The 22,278-nt window shown below is 39.8% G+C and overlaps 3 protein-coding genes across 3 annotated transcripts; all 3 read right to left on the reverse strand.

Moving 5' to 3' along the window:
- Positions 1-11,017: 11,017 nt before the first annotated feature.
- On the reverse strand, positions 11,018-11,953 carry LOC144248876 (taste receptor type 2 member 40-like). The gene has a single exon (XM_077790856.1). It carries the CDS (start codon positions 11,951-11,953, stop codon positions 11,018-11,020), a length of 936 nt encoding a protein of 311 aa, XP_077646982.1.
- A 1,997-nt stretch (positions 11,954-13,950) lies between these two features.
- Positions 13,951-14,991, reverse strand: LOC110480822 (taste receptor type 2 member 40). The gene has a single exon (XM_031506279.2). It carries the CDS (start codon positions 14,989-14,991, stop codon positions 14,056-14,058), a length of 936 nt encoding a protein of 311 aa, XP_031362139.2. The 3' UTR covers positions 13,951-14,055.
- Positions 14,992-20,769: 5,778 nt separating this feature from the next.
- Positions 20,770-21,705, reverse strand: LOC144248877 (taste receptor type 2 member 40-like). Its single transcript, XM_077790857.1, has one exon. It carries the CDS (start codon positions 21,703-21,705, stop codon positions 20,770-20,772), a length of 936 nt encoding a protein of 311 aa, XP_077646983.1.
- Positions 21,706-22,278: the final 573 nt, after the last annotated feature.

Here is a 22,278-nt window from a genome sequence, read left to right on the forward strand (position 1 = left end):
GAAGGAGCCAAAACCTCCAATAAAATTCAAAAAGTGTACTTTTGACCTTATATGAAGGATGATTGTGTATCTGACGTCATCATCGGAATTGTTTTACTGTGGGACCAACACTGGTGGCACAGGCAGAGCACTGTGCAAAGTGGTTATTTCTCACCTGAAAAAGGAGTATGAAAGTGCAGAACACTGGTCATTTATAAATCACTTCAGAAGAAAAAAAGGCAAAGAAAATGCCTTTAATTTGTATCTTATCTGTCATATTGGAAGAAATTGTACTCCAATCAACAGAAACAGTGTTTATCACTAGAAGTGGTTTGGTGAGTAAAAAATGTTACCCTCTCTGTCTTTGGGGTAGGCTTAAGACTTCCATATTTGGTCATAACATTTGAATCCTTAGGATTTGAATTACAGGCTTTCCTGTTTCCTCTGCTGAGTTTCTTTTAGCTTCAGGTGACCACTGCTGGTAGTTCTACCCTCCCTCTCATTCACTCTAGAATGGCAACTTTAGGGAAATAAAAGATGCTATTAATCAAACAGTGGCATCTTGACTCATTCTGACAACTGGGACAAGTTGCAGTATGCTGTTTGCACCAATCTAAACACACATTTCCCTTCATGACACTGACATCATCCTCCTTTTGTCTGATGGTATCTATCTGATCTTTATCCAAAATCCCGAGTTCAGTAACATCCATGCTGTTGGGTCCTTAGAGCACCAATCTTTGCAACCTCTTCCCCTTCTCATTGGGCTTTGGTCGTTCAAGTTCTATGTAATTTGCAGCAGGATAGCCTTGGGTCAGGCTGCTGCAGAAAGAGATGAGAGGAACAGCAGAGGCTGGCTGGAAGATGAGAATCTGGCTAGAGGCTGCCTGTTCTTTGCTCAGGACCTCAGACACTTGCCTGTGGTCTCTGCTAGAGCTACAGGGCAGCCAGGCTGGGGTCTGGCCATGAACTTTGCTGATACCTGACCCTGATTTGCTGACTTGACTTTATGGCTTGATCTTGATTTTTTTCTGGATTGTCTGCCCTGATGGCTTAATCTTGCTGCTGTTGCTGACTTATTCTGGAGGTTTTTTTGTTTAAGTACTATGGTATTGCAACTCTTGTGAGGACCTTGCTTCATGCCCGATTTGCTGTCAGCTTCAGTTCTTGGCTGATCTTTCCTGCTTCTGCTACCTGATACAGATGTCTGAAAACCAGAAAGTCACTGCCACTCCATTGGAAATGTGGTTGGGGTGGGGAAAACCCCACTACAGATGTGCTAATGAGAGATAGGTAAGGTATCCATTATCATGTCGTATAGTGAGGTTCAGTGGTTTCACTTAGCACTATTATTTGCTGATAGGTGTCCACCAACTGAATTCTCACTGACATTTTAAACCCCCTCCAGGAAGCCTTAGAGTAAGATCTGTTTCTCAGCATACAGGCCCTTGATGACCAAAGCCTCTTTTATGGCCACGGTGTCCATGTAGCCAGGTTCATGCCAGTGCCCATGGATGTCAGAACAAACAGCATGAAAGAAAGTTACCTCACGTTGTGTTAGTGGAAGCTCAGGTGAAATATTGGGAAAAAAATCTTCACTGACAGGGTTGTCAAACACTGGGACAGACTTCCAAGGGAAGTGGTTGAGTTGCCATCCACAGATTGATTTCAAAGATATGTAGATGAGACACTTAGGGCCACAGGTCCTTAGGTTTAATGCTGAGTTAATGGTTGGATTTGACATTAATATATTTTCTGATTAAATCATGCTATGATTCTGGGAATATCAGGCAGGAAACAGCAGAACAACTCTGAGATATTTTGCTTAAGAAACTGAACACACTACTTTGCTTACCAAAATGATGTTCTATAGTTGGATATACAAAGAATGTCTTCAGGGATGATCAGAGGAATACAAAGTCCATTTTACAGTCAAAGGGTAATGAAAAGACTTCAAAAAGTTGTCAGCCTAGCAAAACAAACTTTTACTTCTAATTATTTTGAGACAGGTAAACACTAACTGGAACATGGATTATATAATGTAAAGAAAATAAAGTATATAACAAGGGTTCTTCTAACAATGAGAAAAAATAAGGCCCTGGAATTCGGTCTGAGTAAATGGTGGCAGAAAACCTCTGCAGTGATGACCAAGGTCATAATTACTGAAAGGAGCTGTTGGGCATGTTTCATTTGATTAACACAAGTGTAGATTTGATTACTCCAATGGTCCCCTTAAATCCCTTCTCCATGTTCAGGAATTACCACAACAGACCCTCTGAATAAATAATCCTTTTGCTGCAGATACAAGAGAAGATTGCTGTAGAGCAGGCAGAAAAGCCTTACTCCATAGTGACCATATAGCATTTTAATCTGTTACTTGACAACGAACTCTGCCCTGAGGATATGCAACATCTCAGACTATGATCAACACAGTGCAAAGCAGGCAGGTCAGTGAAGGGGCAATGAGCAAGATTAGTGGAATATTTATTGGTTAGTGAGATACAGATGGGGCTCAGGCAGGCAACCATTAATGAGCCTGTACTAGTCCTAGAGAGTCAAGCAAGGATGTGATGGTTTCATGAGTAAATTTGCAATTTTTCCTGGTTGATATTCAAGTCAGGAGAGAAAAAGATCACAATTATGTCTGTTAGATCACTTCTTACTACTTAGGCTATTAGTAGAATCATGCTGTTATTATTAATAGCAGATAACAATTCAGACATTATGCCCAGTTATTGTCTCACACTGAGACACTCTCCGATTGTTACCTCATATGCTGATGTGCTTGTGGCCTTGGGAGACTTGAGAATCTTGATGTTCTGAGTTTTTCTGTTCTTGTGAATCTGCAGGATTGAGAGTCTCCTAACTTTATGTATTCTTAGGAGAGCTTCACTTGTTTCTTAGCATCTACCCATTCTTTCTTTGATCAGGTTTCTGGTATCACAGGCACAGGCCCTGCTCTTTCATGCAAATTCACCCCATGTGAGCTTTTATGACAGAAATGCAGAGCCAGAGTTGATCCAAAAGCCATCATGCGTCCCACGGGACACTGTCCTGCCCCATGATTTCAGCTTGCAGCAGTAATCTTCACCTCCAATCCCCCTGAACACAGTTCTTTGGTACCTATGGGAAAATTATACCTTTACTGATGCACATTATAAATAGACTTTCAAAGTACATCACTCACTGCAAGATAACAAAGACACAAACCCCACTTGCCCAATTGTTTCAATTCAGAGTGTGAACCCTTTTGTACAGAAGGCTGTACACATTTCTGAAGGCTTCCTCTGGGTCTTAGGACTGTCAGTTCCACACGCCTGTGCGAGTGATAAAGATAAGCACACCCAAATGCATGTCTTGTGGTCTGAAGTTAATACAGGCTGCTTCAAAACTTGTTTTGGGGCTGTGTAAGTACATGTGCCTTTGAATTGCTGTTATCTTTAAACACAACATAGATGGAGGTAAGAGATAAGGTAATACACTGAGAACTAAGGTAAAAATGGGGCTGCCTGAAGGAAAGCAAGCAGTTAGGAAGGAAACCACTTTTTTCCTTACTCGGGCTGTGCTGGAGGGATTTTGAGTTTCAGAGAAATGAGATGTATCCTGTGCTAAGATAAACCTGAGCTTTGATATGGATTAATCTCTGTATCTCAAACTGACAATGGTTTAAACAGACATCTGAAATGAAGTTATCTGGAGTGGTATTTACCCTTATGTTATCTTTATGAATGTATTTGTCAAATGCTTCCAAAAGCTAGTTATATATTTACTGTCTTGTGAGCCCAAATGCTTTTGCAGAAGTGTCAATCAGAAATTTTTCAGCAAAAGTATCACTTGAAGAAACTGGACTCTAAAGAAATATTAATAGTTGACAAAATTTGGTTTCAGGGAGACTTCAAGAGTGAGCCAATATGATTTCTATTATAAGAAAATATAAGATGTTACTCAGTTTTGCAATAAACTGTATTTTGATCTTATGACCCATTGAATGAAGAGTTAAACTGAAAGTAAAGTTTTAATTATTTCTTGAAATTGTGGTCTAAGGCATATGTTTTCAGTGCACTTCCACTGAGACATTTTCATGTATACATACATTTATACAGGGTTTTTTTGTGACTATTGTTGCTTTCTGTACTATTTTTCCTTAATAATTAAAAAAATATTTTTATATGATTCTCTCTTGCTTTTCCCCCCACTCAGGTTTTGTTAATTCCAAGTAATCATCCAAGAAATCACTATTTATTCAAACCATGTATATTAAAATTTACTTGGGGTCGCTGTCTAAGATTTCATGTTAAGTGTGCAATCAGCTAACAGTGGAACCACTGATCCAATGGTCACTGAAAATTTGCAAAAGTTATGGCAGATTATGCTCTGACCTTTGCTTGAGAGAATTGTGAGGACTAGTTTTTAATTAGATGCCAGTATCTCGGTTCTCAAGATCAAAATAATTCAAGTTTCAATAGGGACCAGGTGATGTGTATGTCTGTGTTTATCCCTTTTTGTAAGATGAGGTTTTTAAACTTTCCCTCTGAATATTTAAATCTTTCATTCCTGAATTTGAAGGTACAAGTTAAAAACAGTGAACCAGGTCACTCTGGTAGCTGGTCTCCAAACTCACAATTTCTCAAGACCAAACCAGCATAACACCACAGTTCTAGCTTAAGAAAGGGATTTCAGATGTGATCTGAGGGATGCCAATCACTCATTCATCAACAATCTGCTGCTTGCTATGTTTGTCTATTTCCTTCCTTCAGCACTGGTGATTATTTATTGCTAATAATATAAATCTGTTTTCCTTTTTTAATTCAATTACAGGTTACTATGATTGTGTGTGGGCATGTGAGACAGAAAGAGAAAGAGGGAACTGTGCAAGTGTATTTGCTTTGTGAATAGTGATTAATTTAAAATGGTAAAAAAATTACTATTAATTAAAATAGTAAAAAATATTTATGTATTTATTATTTATCTTATTGTTTATTTATTTAATTTAGTTTTTATTTATTTATTATTTATTAATTCAAATGGTAAAATGGTAAAAAATAGCCTCAATTAGTAAAAGACATAGAAGAAAATATTTTTTGTGCTCTTTCTGCATGGCAGAATCTTCTGTCAAGTAAAATGGAATTTGCAGTAAACATTATGTCTCATGTCTTGATACATAAAGGAGAAAATCTGTTCAAGAGTTGCCAGGTCTGCTATTATGTATAGCTGATCTAATCCGTAAATTTTCATATTTGGAAAACAGAAGAATGACTATATCTTTAAAAGGAAATAATTTCAAAACTGAAAATTTAGGCATCAGATGTGAATAGTCACTTTTCACTAATGATTGGAGGGTTTTATAATTTTTTTATAATTTATAATTTTTTATTATCATAAATGTATTAGGCATATTTTCAATATGCTATGTTAAAGTTATTTGTTATGTTTCACAAGTATTATCTGCATATAGGCATTAATCAAACTAAAATCAGGATGATAGTATTGCTCTTAAGGTATATACCCAGAAAAAGACAAAGTTGTGGATGTCCAGGAAAGCCTTGAAAATGCAATGGGATTTTACATTTCTCTTAGCTGAGGATAGAATTCTTTGATTTTAAAAGCCCAACCAGTAATTACAGAGATAGTAACTACAGTGAATAGATGTTTGCATCTATTAGTTAGTTGCTGCATTCTGTTCTGTTAGTTGCTGCATTTAACTCTTTCTATGTTAAATTAATAGAGTGTGTGGATCATCCTCCTTCACATTTCCATACTGTGCCCAGGAAGAACAGGCAATAAAAAATAATTAATTCAGTGCAAGCTGTGTCAATTAAACTGCATCAGCTTTGTGCCTGCTGTCTGAAGAGATTTTGAAAGAAAAACTGAGCATCATACACATAGAATAGAGTCAGCCTAAGTATTATCAGTAACCAAGGCTATGGAGGTTGTATGAAATTGATTTGGTAAAGCAAAGTGATTGGATCCCTTAGGGATACATAATGTGTCCTTATGCTCTTGCCTCCGACTGGAAGGAATATGTCAAACACTGAAGACTCTGATGATCTTGCCTGTCCAGGAGCTGAAAATTGTGGTGGCGTCAAACATAAATGATGAAGAAACATGAGATGCAGCAACAGATAATTAAGGAAAGCTACAGCAATTAATTAATTAATTCCCTTTGTACTACTGGTCTTTCGCACTTGTACCCAGTTATACAATAGTCTGCATTGTTCCCTTTATTTTTTCTCTGACCCTTTTGTTCCCTTGCTTCTGTACCGTGTGTGTCACATTCATCTGCCCTTTCAACTCTCTTCCCACTTTTGAGAGTGCAAGTTATTCCATGCCTTATTCTTACACAGCGGGATCTTCTCAGCGTTAGTTCAGACAAGGCTGGGAAAGGATTTGGTCGCTCTTTCTTCTTAGAGCATTTAGGCTGCTGTCCGTCACTTCAGCTTTTTACTGGCTGTGCTGGTTTATCCCCCAGCCCCTGCCCTTTCAGGCCACACTGTGATCTGAGAAATGCTCTTTTGGCTCAGCCTTGATAAGCAGCCCTGGGCTCAGCTCCTCTTGAGCTTATCAGAAACACTGTTTGCTCCCAGAAACTTGCACTGCCTAATGAGCTCCTGGATTTTTGATGAACAAGCTTGGAAACTGTTTTTCTTGCCTGAATGGCGTAGCATCCTTACTCTCACACTTTCAAAGAAAGGGTGATGGCACAAAGCGTGGGCAAGGTGGAACAATGTTATGACTGAGGCCTGCTCACTTGTGGTCTATAAACAGAGGTCCAAAATGAGACCCTTGGAGCGCTCCTGTGCCGCAGCAGCTGTGACCAGCAACTGCCCCTCTGAACCACCAAACTCTCCTTTGCTGCTCTTGGAGATCACCAAATAACAATGGGTCCTGGGCTGGTACCCCACTCCTCGATGCCCCTTTGCCCATTGAGGAGATGCAAAGGCATCCAAAGTGAGTATTTCGTTACCTTCAGGGTATCAGAATAATCAGGCAACCCCAGGTGCGGGAAGAAATGATGATGTCTGGCTCCAGATCAGAAGGTTGAAGGATAGCTTTATTAAAGTTATACTATATTACATTAATATACTATTTAAAGAGAGACTATCCTAGTCTACATACTTACTTCTTACTTACCTAACAACTAACAAACTCATGACTCTCTGCTGAGAGTCTGAGACACAGCTGGATCCAATTGCTCATTGAACCCAAACAACCTTCACCAGAATCCAATCCAGCAATCACTTCAGGAAAACAATCCCCATACCACATTCCACATGGGGAAAACAAAGAAGCCGAGATAAAGATTGTTTTCTCTTCTTCTCTCTGTGTTTCCCCTGAGAGACAGAATTATGTCTCTCTGTCTAGAGAATGTGAATGTCACATTGAAGGGAATTCTTCACGAGTACCTTGCACTGATTCTTTATGTCTGTGTGCATACAAGTGTACATAGCTATGGCAAAACAGGAGAAATGCTGCTCTCTTAGGTGTTTAAGTACCTTAGGTATCTAAGTAAGTTAGGCCTATAGGTAACTTTTATTTAAGTTATAAGCTACATTAAATGCTGCTGAGTGTTAATTCTTTACTAAATTGTTGAGTTTAAAGTACAATTTAAGTTATGTTAAATCCTGTTCAGTGTTGTTCCATTACTAAATTGTCAAGTTTAAGGTACAAGTTATGTTGGTGTGCCATTAAGCTTTCAGGCTGTTTTTCTTTTTGTCCTTGCCCTTTCTATCCTTTTATCACACACAGCTAAACACACACACACATAGATAGTACTCAGTTAATTTCTGTTTTGATTGAGTGGATTTTGTTTGTTGCTTTTTTACCCTTGGTGTGCCTTAACCATCTAGCAATTAATAGAGTGAACCTTGTAAATAACCTTTGTTACGCTGTTGCTTAGTATTAAATCTGATTTTTATTGATACCCTTGCTGGTGATTTTTTTAGCAATCACAACTTTCATAATGCTGAATAGTGAGGATTTCTCTTCAGATCTCCTTTTTTCCTTGCAAAATAAATGATCTGGTAATCCATGAGTTTAAGATGTACTTGTAGTTAGACCGCTTCTGTGGCTGTGATAAAAACAGTGATTTCCTGACAACTCCCTTAAGTAGAAAATTCCTTCATTTTTTGAGCAACTGACATTAATTGCTCCTGAACTTTCACAAACACACATATGCTGTCATAGCTGAACTGAAATTTCTGCCCATCCCGCATTTTAGGTTAATTCAACACGTATTTATATATGTGTGCAACTACTTGAAGATAACAGAATTTTTGTTTTTCAACTCTGAGCTTAGTGTAGTGTGCCATTCCATTTCATAGGATAGATGAAAATAATTGAAAAGATAAGTGCAGGTATCATAATTTTAATTTCCCTTCATAAAAGAAAGATACTGTTCTGAGAGATTTTACTGCATAAGTAAAAGGTGCAGAAAGAGCTCAGTGAATTGGCCTGAATAAACAACAAAATTCGGCTTCTGTAAGGCTCTTGCAACCTGAAGACATGAGTAGCACTTGCATTTCAATAACTCAACAAACTAAGCTCCTCTGATATGAAAAAAGAAGGAATTTTGGTGAAGAAACTATCAGTTTAATAAATGTGTATTTTGGTGTAAGATGCTATCCAGTTAAATGTTCCATTCCTGCTTTTCATTTCAATATGCACATGCAGAGCTAATAAGGGACCATCATATAATGTGCCCAGCTGCCAACTGTACATGTGCTACCAATTCTTAAATCATGTTCTGATGGGCATTGAAAGCAGAGCCCATCAGATGTTGTCCAGAATTTCCATTATGAAAATTCCAGCTGTGTTTATGAGAATGCAAATCAGAGAAGGATCCTGTAGGTGATCTCTCACGTAGATGTTTGCATTTCTTGCCTTGAGCTAAGGACTCTAAACAAATTACTGTTTTTTCACTTGGAAAAGACTATACTTTAGAAAAGAAGTGGGGATTACTCTCTTTCTTTGAATTGCTCACTGATGACTTTTTTCATCATTAAATTACAGTAATACAAAAGAGTGCTTTTAACAGAAAAGGGCTTTGTTTCAAATGCTGGCCTCATTGCTTTATGTTACATGTGAGCATTTCCTAGAAAATATTGTAAGCTTTTTCCTGGATGCTCAATGGAAAGAGGTACAGGACAAGATGATTTGCATGAGGTCCTTCTCACAGTGTTAGAGCAGGAAGAGCTTTGAGTTTCATTTTTTTCCTGATTTGATTCACCATTACAGACTTGAATCAAGCTGCCAATGCAGTTACATGGCATTGGTGTATGTGTGGAAATAGTTCAAATGTTATGGTTTGATTCCATGACATTCAAAACTTCTTCAGGTTGCAAACTGGCAGGTTTAAGGAGGGGGGAAACAAATCACCTTTAGATTACAAACAGAAGGGAAAAAAGAGAAAATGCCTGCTCTCAGACAAGATGAATGTCTTCAAAGGATACTAATCCCAGTAACTGTAATTTTCCTACTAATACAGGTGTTTCTATTTTCTTTCCCTGAACAAATCGCTATCAAACTTATCTTAGAATGAATAGGGATTTAGTAGATGGTGTATATAATTAATATTGAAGATATCTTTATTCATATGGCCATAGTTAGTTAGGAGAGCAGTTACAGACAGAAAGGTCTTCCAGAAGACTGAGCCTATGAAATGTTTTCCAGTATTTCTGTTGTCTTTCCCTCTTAGATGCCCAAATATTGATTTAATTCTAAAGAAAGAAAGCTTAGGAGGGAAGATGTATTTAAAGAGGTTGGAAAATAGCACAGGAACTGCTTTTGACTCTGGTGTGCATGAGGAATGTGGAATGATGGCACGCAAACCAAACGGTGTGAGAGCAGCTGTTCAGGGTGTCCCTGCTCAGCAGCCGTGTGCCTCAGAGCTCAGCCAGGAGCAGGACAGCACACACGGATTGAGGGTTGAGCACAGCCCACGTGTTTTGCTTGTTGCTGTGGTCTGGGAGCTCTGAGGTTTGTTCCTGAAGGCCGGTGAGGGGAGAGCAGGGAAGGGCAGAGGATGGAGCACATCCCAGCACCTCCCAGCACAGGTGTCTGATGGTGCTGGGCTGGGAACCAGCATGGTGACACTGCCATGTGATGACAATGGCATGTCCGAGTATCATTGCCATGTACTGAATTTCTACCATCCCTGTTAAATGGCATAAAAAATACTCCTGCAAGACATTTCTGTCACCTGTGGCACAGTTTATGTCATGAGAGAAAGGAAGACTCTAGCACCAATTATCCTTTGATATGTCATTTTTTAATTTGTAAAATAAAACAATTGAGGCACAGACTCAGATCAATTACAGGTACATGGCTTCAAACAGATTGACAGCATCCAAACCAGATACATTGAATCAGGATGGGCTGAGTCAACATAAGGCTCAAGTCAAGTATGTTTCTGTGACAGTCACTTCAAAAGTAGATAAAGTTTCCCTGCAGCTGAAAAGGATAATGAAATTCCAGTTTTGATGTAACAATAATGCAGTGACACAGATCACTATTTCAGCAGAGAAGGAATCTCAAAAGGCCATGTCGTTCTTTCCTCAACCATGCTGGAATATTATAGGCATGTTTAAAATCAACAAATGCTTTTTAGAGTAGTATCAGTGTCATAAATGATCACTGAAGTATTCTGATAATATTGGGACTTCCAGAAACAACATCCAAGCCTTATATTCACAAATTAAATCTGATCATGCCTGTGCTTAAGTGGGTCTGTTTTATATGTATCAGGTATTGTAACGTAAATCATTCCAAGACATTATATTCTAGTAATTCTTGGCTGTGTTTTTCTGATGTATTAGTTAAACTTGTGGTGATCTTCTGAGGAAAGTACAGTAGATAGCAGAGAATTTAGATAAGTTTTCATAACAAGATTAAAGACCAGGTAAAGCAAATGTTCACTTCTTCATGATTCCACATCAAGGCCCTAATCTCCTCATTCCAGCATCTCTTATTTATGCCTCTGATGATTTCAATTTAATTGATTTGGATCTAAACTAGAGAGTGCAGGCTAAGTCACTGTCTTTTACATGGAAGTAGTTCTGACATGACACTTAATGTGTTGCCAAATCCTCGCTGGCAACTCTTGAAATTTTGGATTGCTCCAAATTAAAACCATTGTGTGTCCTGTAGAACAGGCAGCTAATAGAGCTTCACAGATAGATTCCTCAATGCTCAAGGATGAAAAATCACTGTATAGGAGTAGAAGCAAACAGATAAAATATATGATGTAAAGGATAAGGAAGGAAAAAACTGACTTGATGGCTTTCATATGGGCCTCTAAGCTGGGATCCCCAAAGCCACTTGCATTATTTTGCATGTGTCTAGTGTGTATCCACAGAGACCAAATCAACAGGATATTTGAAACAACAGAAAACAGTAAAGGCAAAGGTGTACTTGCATTCCAGAGATTGTTCAATAAAGTCAATCTGTCATTCCATGTGGTTCTCCTTGCTGAAGAGTTTGTCATGGGTAGAAGAGCAGTGTTGTTCTCATGCACGCCGTAGACATCCCAGGCAAAGAGAATTGCAGCTGTGAAGGAGCAGAGCCATGATGTGAGCAGCATCCAGGGCACCAGCCTGGCAATTCTTAGCTTCAGCCAGATGAAGAAATGCTGTGTAAAACTGGCAACCTTGATACAATAGAAGACACTAAGCCAGGCTCCAAACCAGAGGCTGGAGTAGCTCAGAAATATATAGCCTGGATTGAAAAAAAAAGATGTATCTTCTTCAAAATAGGAGTGTTCACGCAATATATTAATGAACAAATACAGGACATTCCAGAAATGGAAAATTAATCTAGATGAACTCAATGAGATCACAATCATATCATATGGGGGCCAAGTCTTGCTCCCAATGCAGGTCGATGAACTGGCAGCCAAGATAATTCCATTTCCTAGAATTCCTGCCAGGGATTCAACCACAGCAATTGATAGACAAAGGACAGCAAAAGGTGTCATCATTGCAACTCAAGGGCTTGCAATTATTATGCAGCTTCTCCTGGGCTCCTGAGAGCCTCAAATCTGCCATGCACTGCCAATTCCAAGGTGCTGTTATGGGCAATGCTCACCTATTTGTCTCAGGGGCAGAAATATCCTAATGTCATTTAATATTTGTGCTATTTTTGATCTTGTTTTTGGGGTTGCTAGTTCAGCTGATTTGTCTAATCATGCAAATTGGGTCAAGATTCAATTACATAGTTTTGATTTTGGTGAAAGGATTTGCATTTTTAAAGGGTTATGGAGCAGGTGAACTGTGGTGTTTACAAATATGGATTTCCATTCCAGTGTCTGATGTCCTGCTTTACATGTCTAGATTTGTTTTTTCTATGTGATGCCTTAATGTCTCCCTTTGTTGCCCTGTTATCTCTTCATGGTTTCTGAGACATACATGCCATGGCCTCTTCTAATAGTGGGGGTGTTCTTCTCTTTGTCAGGTATTTTCAAATTTCTGCTGCAGAGAGGATTATCATGCTTTTCTTCTGTGTGTGGAGATATTTAAGCATTATAATTTTCCAGTAGAACACAGGGATTTAGTAGACTGTGTAACATGCATGTTAATGTTGATTTTATAAATATGAGAATAGTTAGTTGTCTGGTCAGGTGTAGACAAAAAGGTTTTCCATAAGACTGAGCCTATGATGCATTTTCCAATAATTCTGTTTGCTTCCCCTCTTAGATTTCCAAATGTATGCTAATGATCTGGTAAGTATTTGTTTTAATTCTATGAGAAGGAATCTTTGGAGGGAAGATGTACTTAAAGAGGTGGGAAAATAGCACATGATTTTGACTCTGGTGTGCATGAGGAATGTGGAATGATGGCACGCAAACCAAACTGTGTGAGAGCAGCTGTTCAGGGTGTCCCTGCTCAGCAGCCGTGTGCCTCAGAGCTCAGCCAGGAGCAGGACAGCACACACGGATTGAGGGTTGAGCACAGCCCACGTGTTTTGCTTGTTGCTGTGGTCTGGGAGCTCTGAGGTTTGTTCCTGAAGGCCGGTGAGGGGAGAGCAGGGAAGGGCAGAGGATGGAGCAGCCCTCCCAGCACCTCCCAGCACAGGTGTCTGATGGTGCTGGGAACCAGCATGGTGACACTGCCGTGTGATGACAATGGCACGTCCGAGTATCATTGCCATGTGCTGAATTTCTACCATCCCTGTTAAATGGCATAAAAAATACTCCTACAAGACATTTCTGTCACCTGTGGCACAGTTTATGTCATGAGGAGAAGGAAGACTCCATCACCAATTATCCTTTGATATGTCATTTTTTAATTTGTAAAATAAAACAATTGAGGCACAGACTCAGATCAATTACAGGTACATGGCTTCAAACAGATTGACAGCATCCAAACCAGATACATTGAATCAGGATGGGCTGAGTCAACATAAGGCTCAGGTGAAGTATGTTTCTGTGACAGTCACTTAAAAAGTAGATAAAGTTTCCCTGCAGCTGAAAAGGATAATGAAATTTCAGTTGTGATGTAATAAAAATGCAGTGACACAGATCACTATTTCAGCAGAGGAGGAATCTCAAAAGGCCATGTCGTTCTTTCCTCAGCCCTGCTGGAATGTTATAGGCATCTTTAGATCACCAAATATTTTATTAGAGTTCAATCAGTGTAAAAAATGATCAGTGTGATATTCTGAAAATATTGGGACTTCCTTAGAATCCTCCTTAGGAGGTTTTAGTAACCAGAAACAGCATTCAAGACTTTTCTTTACAAATAAAATGTGACCATGCGTGTGCTTAAATAGGTCTATTCCTTTTGTATAATAAATTGTAATGGAAAGCATTCCAAGACACTACTTTCTAGTCAGTCTTGGCTGTGTTTTTCTGATGTATTAGGGAAACTGGTGATTCCCAAGGAATTTACAGCAGATAGTTGAGAAAATGCAGACTTTTTCTTAACAAGACTCACATCCAAGTAAAGCAAATTCCCACCTTCCTATTCACTACATATCAAGGTTCTAATCTCCTCATTCCAGCATATCTTATTTATACCTCTGATGATTTCAATTTAATTGATTTGGATCTAAACTAGAGAGTGCAGGCTAAGTCACTGTCTTTTACATGGAAGCAGTTCTGACATGACACTTAATGTGTTGCCAAATCCTCGCTGGCAACTCTTGAAATTTTGGATTGCTCCAAATTAAGACGAATGTGTGTGCTGTAGGGCAGGCAGCCATTAAAACCACAAAGATTGAATCTCCATTGCTTAAAGGTAAAAAAGCATTGAATACAATGATAAGCACACAAATAAAAAATAAGATGTAAAGGATAAGGAAGGAAAAAACTGACTTGATGGCTTTCATATGGGCCTCTAAGCTGGGATCCCCAAAGCCACTTGCATTATTTTGCATGTGTCTAGTGTGTATCCACAGAGACCGAATCAACAGGATATTTGAAACAACAGACAACATTAAAGGCAGACCAATACTGGCATTACAGAGGAGAATTAATAAACTCAAACTGTCATTCCATGTGGTTCTCCTTGCTGAAGAGTTTGTCATGGGTAGAAGAGCAGTGATGTTCTCGTGCACGCTGTAGACATCCCAGGCAAAGGGAAGTGCAGCTGTGAAGGAGCAGAGCCATGATGTGAGCAGCATCCAGGGCACCAGCCTGGCAATTCTTAGCTTCAGCCAGATGAAGAAATGCTGTGTAAAACTGGCAACCTTGATACAATAGAAGACACTAAGCCAGGCTCCAAACCAGAGGCTGGAGTAGCTCAGAAGCGTAAAAATTACCTTGGTAACTGTTAGCAGGTTTTCATTATAAAAGTAGGGTTCAGAAAATATACTTATTAAGAAATCCAGTGTATTCCATGACTGAAAAATTAATTTAGATGAACTCAGTGAAATCACAATCATATCATATGAGGGCCATGTCTTGCTCCCAATGCAGGTCGATGAACTGGCAGCCAATATAATTCCATTTCCAAGAATTCCTGCCAGGGATTCAATTATAGCAACTGACAGGAAAAGGACACCAAAAGGTGTCATCATTGCAACTCAAGGGCTTGCAATTATTATGCAGCTTCTCCTGGGTTTCTAAAAGCCTCAGCTCTTGTGCTGCCAATTCCAAGGTGCTGTTATGGGCAATGTTCACCTATTTATCTCAGGGGCAGAAATATCCTAATGTCATTTAATATTTGTGCTATTTTTGATCTTGTTTTTGGGGTTGCTAATTCAGCTGATTTGTCTAAGCATGCAAATTGGGTCAAGATTCAATTACATAGTTTTGATTTTGGTGAAAGGATTTGCATTGGAAGGGTTATGGAGCAGGTGAACTGTGGTGTTTACAAATATGGATTTCCATTCCAGTGTCTGATGTCCTGCTTTACATGTCTAGATTTGTTTTTTCTATGTGATGCCTTAATGTCTCCCTTTGTTGCCCTGTTATCTCTTTATGGTTTCTGAGACATACATGCCATGGCCTCTTCTAATAGTGGGGTTGCCCTTCTCTTTATCTGATATTTCCAAGATACTGCTGCAAAGAGTGTTATCATGTTTTTCTTTTGTGTATGGAAAATATCAAGCATTATAATTTTCCCTGCGTGTTTGCTCTGAGTGTCCCAATGGAGAACAATAAATTTCTGTGGGACAATCAGAACAGAGAAAAGGAAATAATTTTTACAGAGTACCTCACTGGTCCATTATTCACCAGCCTCCAAAATAGATGTGGAATTTGCCTAACAAATTTAAGATCTGGGAATATACAACATTACATACAGGAGCAATGGCACATGTGTTAATTGAGGCCCAATTTTGTTTCCGTATTCCATATGGAATATGCATGCTTTTGAAATTCTGGTATATGTGCTAAAAGAAGTTAATTCAAACACTTTCTGCATCCAGAAGATATAGGTCTTCTAAATAAGTGAAGAGGCTTGGATTCATTGAAAAGCTTTGGAATTCACATCTTATCTATAGTCCAGAATACAGAAGGAAACACACAAAGGCTCTTCACAAATGCTGTTACACAAGTAGCTGTCAGTAGTACAGTAAGAAGCTGTGGGCAGTGATCAAATGAGAAATTTTGAGATGTTTTCAAGGTTGTTTCTTTGAGTTTTTTCAGATTTCCTATTGCTTAATGTAAATTATTTACTTAATATTGATATAAAATCTTTTTCTGTTCTCATTAAAAATATTATTAATAATTATTTTTAGTGAGAGCAACATGATTGTATATGCTTCACTGTTTTTTTAATCTGTGCTTATCACTTTGTGACACTGTGATTAGAGGCCTCACTCTGTGTTCAGTTTTGTATAATACATGCTCTGAATGGCTTTCTCACTATCACATCTGCAAAGTTCTTTGTTGAAATTAGTTGAAATTGCCAATTTCCCTCTTGTCAAAACTTGCAAACTATTCACGTATTCTTCTGGTTTTATATGTTTAACAAATGGGTTCAAAACTCAGAGAAGCTATTCCTTTGGTGGTTTTTAAAACAGTGTAGAAGCTTCCAAATTTGCAAGTGTATCTGTATGAGTGTATTTGAAGTTGTCACACTTATACAATTTTTGTCACCAAAAACTTTTGAAAAGCAGTTACTTTCTCATCTCCTTTTAGAAATTCACTTTCACCTTGAAGAAATAAAAAAGTGTCTTTGGTTTTTTGACAGGAACTGCTGCGTAGCATGCTATTGACAGACACTTCCAATAGAAAAAGGCGAGCAAATATTTATCATTTCCCTTTTAGTAAAAGAAAACTGAGTAGCTGCTGTTTCAATTCAAGTCATTAAATTCAGATCTTTTAAGCTCACCCATAGAGTCACAGAATCATGAAATGGTTTGGGTTGAAAGGGGCTTTAAAGACCATCCCCCAGTTCCAACGCCCTGCCATAGGCAAGGACACCTTCCTGTAGACCAGGCAACTCACAGCCCCCTTCAGCATTGAGCCTGCGCCTCTTGCCACAAGATAACCATGTCTGTATGATATGTGTGGGGTTTATGGGCAAGGTGCTGGTACTGGGGAGGCTGCAGGGGTGGTTTGTGTGAGAAGAGACCAGGAGTTGCCCCTGTGTCACACAGAACCAGTCCCAGCTTCCCCAAAAGGGACCCCCCACTGGCCAAAGACCTGCCCACCAGTGATGCCAGTGACATCTCTGTGGCAACTCATTTAAGGAAGAGTAAATGAAGCAGTCCCTGCTCTGGTGCCATTTGTAGCAGTGGGGAACAAAGTGACACGGGCCCCCTTATGCATCTGAAGGAGATCGCTTTATTGTAAAAATTGGCCCCTTTTTATACCTTTAATTTTAACCTGGCATCACTGAAAACAACCCAAAACTTAACAGAACTTAATAGAAAGAAGGCACCCATCGGCTGGCTCAGCTGCCAGGCTGCTGTCTGCATGTCCTACCATCCAATCATTTTCCTGCTCATACACTGTCCATGCGTTCCTTCATTGTGGACAGTGTATCCAATCACAGTCCCAATTGTGAACACACAGTGTCCATTCACAATCTCACTTCCAGCTGACTCTCTCCTCACTCATTACCTCTCATCTCTCAACCAATGTCCAGCTATCCAGCCTGCAGCTCTGCCTTTCCTATGGGGCCTTCTTGTGAGCATAAACCTTAGCAACTTTAATAATTATAACCCCTTATCCTACAGGTTACTGTCCACCAGTGCACAGCAGCTGTGAGAGAGAGAGAACAGGGAGAGAATGTGTGAGAGAAACAGCCTGGCAGACAGCCAGATCAGTGAAGAAGGAAGGGGTCAGTGTGCTCCAGGTGCCAGAGCAGACATTGCCATGCTTTCCCTGGAGAGGACCATGCTGATGGAGACCGTGATCCTGCAGGACCTGGCAGACCACACTGCAGCAGATACCCACACTGCAGCCTGAGCAGAGCCCCCCTGGCACCAGGTGCCCTGAAGGAAGCTGCATCCTGGGGAGATCCCACCATAGAAAAGGCTCATGGCAGGAGCTGCAGCCTGTGGGGATCCCATGCTGAAGCAGTTTGTTGCTGGAAGATTGCACCTTGTGGAGAGGATCCCCTGTGCAATCCCCATTCCCTGATCCTCTGCCCTGCTCAGGGAGGGAATGGAAGAGTGAAGAGCAAGGGACGGGGGGAAAAGGTTTCTGGTTTTGTTCTTCCTTTCTCATTCGCCTAGCATCTTATTGATTGGAATTCAAATTCAGTTATTTTGCCCATGTTGAAGGAATCCCCACAAGGCAAGGCAAAGACAGTGAGAGCAATCCACCCACAATGTGGGCAAGGACAACAGATAAGCTTCATGAGAACAATTAGGGACAGCCACAAGTCCAGGGATTGCCAGTCATATCCAGAGTGATAAGACATGACCAGGATCAAGCCAGTAATTCCAATCTGCAGGCCAGGATCGATATCTAAGTAAGCTAAGAAGGTGGAAAGGCCCAGGAAAAACTGCAGCACAGCTCAAGAAGAGACCAAGGTTGACCATCAAGCTTAGAAGCAGCTCCTGAATGTAGAGGGGCCCAAGCCTCCCTGAGGCCTCTCTCAACAATTTTCTAAAAGACCAGTCAGGTGGACTGTGGAAGTTCGCTCTGAAACAGGGCAGCCAAACCCCCAAAAGTAAGGCCTTCATTTCACCAGAAAGTCCATTCAAAGCTTTTTGTCTTCCCGTGTCCCCCCATACACAGATAAGCAGTACAGCCTGGCACACAGGCTTTAAATCCTGCTGTGGTGGGCACTGAAAATTGACTCGATTGCACATTGTTTTGAATTTCAATGATGAAAATTCAGAGGCGTGCTTATAGGAATGCAAATCAGAGAAGGATCCTCTCATGCAGATATTTGCATTTCTTGCCTTGAGCTAAGGACTCTAATCAGATTACTGGGTTTTTTTTCTTGGAAAAGACTGTGCTTTAGAAAATAAATGTATTCTTCTGTCTTTCTCGGATTTGCTTACTGCTGTGGGCTTACTGATTATTATTTTCATCATTAAATAACAGAAACCCAGAAGAGTGCCTTTAACAGAAAAGGGGTTTGTTTCTAATGCTGGCCTCATTGTTTTATGTTACATGTGGGCAGTTCCCTAGAAAATATTGTGGTTTTTTTTTTTTTTACTGGATGCTCAATGGAAAGAGGTACAGGACAAGATGATTTGCATGATGTCCTTCTGGCAGTGTTAGAGGAGGATGAGCTTTGAATTTTGTTTCCTGATTTGATTCACTGTACCAGAATTGAATCGAGCTGCAAGAGGGTCTGAGTAGCATTGGTGTGTATGCAAATAGTTCATGCTCTGGAAGGGTCTGAGTCCATGACTTTTAAATTTTCATTAGGTTGGTATATGGTTAGTTAAGATGTGGGAATCAAACCAATTCCCATCTTATGGACAAACACACAAAAAGAGAAAAATTAATACTTTTAAACAAGATGTGTGAATACAGAGGATCACAACTGCTGTAATTCTCATTTGTTTTAGTACAGAGGCTGTTACTTTTGTTTACCAGAATAAATTTTTGTCAAATTTATTTATTAACTTATTCAGTAAAACAAAGGGATCTAGTAGATGGTGTATATAATGCATGTTAAAGATTTTTTTTTTTTTTTGGTGATAATAATTAGTTACATAGTATATTACAGAAAGGAACATCTAGCAGGAAACTGGCCCTATGAGGTGCCTTCCAGTATCTTTGTCAGTGTTCCCTCTTAGATCCCCAAATTCATGTGAGTAAACTGGTAACTATTTGATTTAATTTTATGGAAAGGAAGCTTTGGAGGGAAGATGTACTTAAAGAGGTGGGAAAATAGCACATACTTTTGACTCTGGTGTGCATGAGGAATGTGGAATAATGGCACGCAAACCAAACTGTGTGAGAGCAGCTGTTCAGGGTGTCCCTGCTGAGCAGCCGTGTGCCTCAGAGCTCAGCCAGGAGCAGGACAGCACACATGGATTGAGGGTTGAGCACAGCCCACGTGTTTTGCTTGTTGCTGTGGTCTGGGAGCTCTGAGGTTTGTTCCTGAAGGCCGGTGAGGGGAGAGCAGGGAAGGGCAGAGGATGGAGCAGCCCTCCCAGCACAGGTGTCTGATGGTGCTGGGCTGGGAACCAGCATGGTGACACTGCCGGGTGATGACAATGGCATGTCCGAGTATCATTGCCATGTGCTGAATTTCTACCATCCCTGTTAAATGGCATAAAAAATACTCCTACAAGACATTTCTGTCACCTGTGGCACAGTTTATGTCATGAGGAGAAGGAAGACTCCAGCACCAATTATCCTTTGATATGTCATTTTTTAATTTGTAAAATAAAACAATTGAGGCACAGACTCAGATCAATTACAGGTACATGGCTTCAAACAGGTCGACAGCATCCAAACCAGATACATTGAATCAGGATGGGCTTAGTCAACATAAGGCTCAAGTCAAGTATGTTTCTGTGACAGTCACTTCAAAAGTGGATAAACTCCCACTCTAGCTGGAAAGGCTCCCAAAACTCCAGACCTAATGTAACAATAATGCACTGACAACAATCATTACTTCAGGAAGAGCAGAAGAAGATCAAAAGACTGTTTTGTTCTTTACCAAATCATACAGGAATCTGAGTCATTGCCTTGTTTTTTTCTTGTCCCAGAGAAACCATGGCAATTTCTAAGGAAAGTGTAGCAAATAGGAGACAACTTACAAAATTTTTCAAAACAAGACTCACAACTAAGTAAAACAAATTTCCACTCTTCATGATTCCAGATCAAGACCATAATCTATTAATTCCATTGCCTATTATTTTATATCTCTGACAAATTAATTTGAATTATTTTTGATCTAAACTAGAAAGTGCAGGCTAAATCATGGTCTTTTACACAGATATAGTTCTGACAGGACACTTTGTGTGGTGCCAAATCATAGCTGGCAGCTCTTGAAATTTTGGATTGCTCCAAATTAAAACCATTGTGTGTCCTGTAGAACAGGCAGCCATTATAACTATACACATGGATTGCTTATCACTAAAAAGTGAAAAAACTCTGGAATAGAGGAGAAGCAAACAAATAAAATATATAATGGAAAGTACAAAGAAGGAACCGACTGACTTGATGGCTTTCATATGAGCCTCTAAGCTGGGATCCCTGAAGCCACTTGCATTATTTTGCATGTGTCTAGTGTGTATCCACAGAGACCTAATCAGCAGGATATTTGAAACAACAGACAACATTAAAGGCAAAGCTGTACTTGTACTCCGGAGATAAATCAGTAAAGTCAAACTGTCATTCCATGTGGTTCTCCTTGCTGAACAGTTTGTCATGGGTAGAAGAGCAGTGTTGTTCTCATGCACGCCGTAGACATCCCAGGCAAAGAGAATTGCAGCTGTGAAGGAGCAGAGCCATGATGTGAGCAGCATCCAGGGCACCAGCCTGGCAATTCTTAGCTTCAGCCAGATGAAGAAATGCTGTGTAAAACTGGCAACCTTGATACAATAGAAGACACTAAGCCAGGCTCCAAACCAGAGGCTGGAGTAGATCAGAAACGTAACAATTGTCTCGGAAACTATGTACATGTTTCCTTTATAAAAGATGGGCTCATAAAATATACTTATTAAAAAATCCAGTGTAGCCCATAACTGCAGAATTAATCTAGATGAACTCAGTGAGCTCATGATCATATCATACTGGGACCATGTCTTGCTCCCAATGCAGGTCGATGAACTGGCAGCCAAGATAATTCCATTTCCTAGAATTCCTGCCAGGGATTCAACCACAGCAATTGATAGACAAAGGACAGCAAAAGGTGTCATCATTGCAACTCAAGGGCTTGCAATTATTACGCAGCTTCTCCTGGGCTCCTGAGAGCCTCAGCTCTGGTGCTGCCAATTCCAAGGTGCTGTTATGGGCAATGCTCACCTATTTATCTCAGGGGCAGAAATATCCTAATGTCATTTAATATTTGTGCTATTTTAGATCTTGTTTTTGGGGTTGCTAGTTCAGCTGATTTGTCTAAGCATGCAAATTGGGTCAAGATTCAGTTGCATAGTTTTCATTTTGGTGAAAGGATTTGCATTTTTAAAGGGTTATGGAGCAGCTCAACTGGGGTTTTTAGAACAGTGGTTTTGCACTTCAGTATCTGATGTCCTGCTTTACGTGCCTAGATTGGTTGTTTTTTAATACCTTATTCCTTAATCTCTCCCTGTCTTGCACTGTCATGTCTTCTTTGTTTATGAGTGTAATCTCTGTGGTGTCTTCTAATACTGAAGCAAGTCCTTATCAAATGTATTCAAATATCTGCAAATTGGCTTGGTGGGCATGTGACAGCCAATCAAGGTCAACTTCCCACAAGTATAAAGGATTTTCTTCGTCTCTCCCCTATCTTTGCA

This window comes from Lonchura striata, chromosome 2, assembly GCF_046129695.1.
Source record: "Lonchura striata isolate bLonStr1 chromosome 2, bLonStr1.mat, whole genome shotgun sequence".
NCBI lineage: Eukaryota > Metazoa > Chordata > Aves > Passeriformes > Estrildidae > Lonchura > Lonchura striata.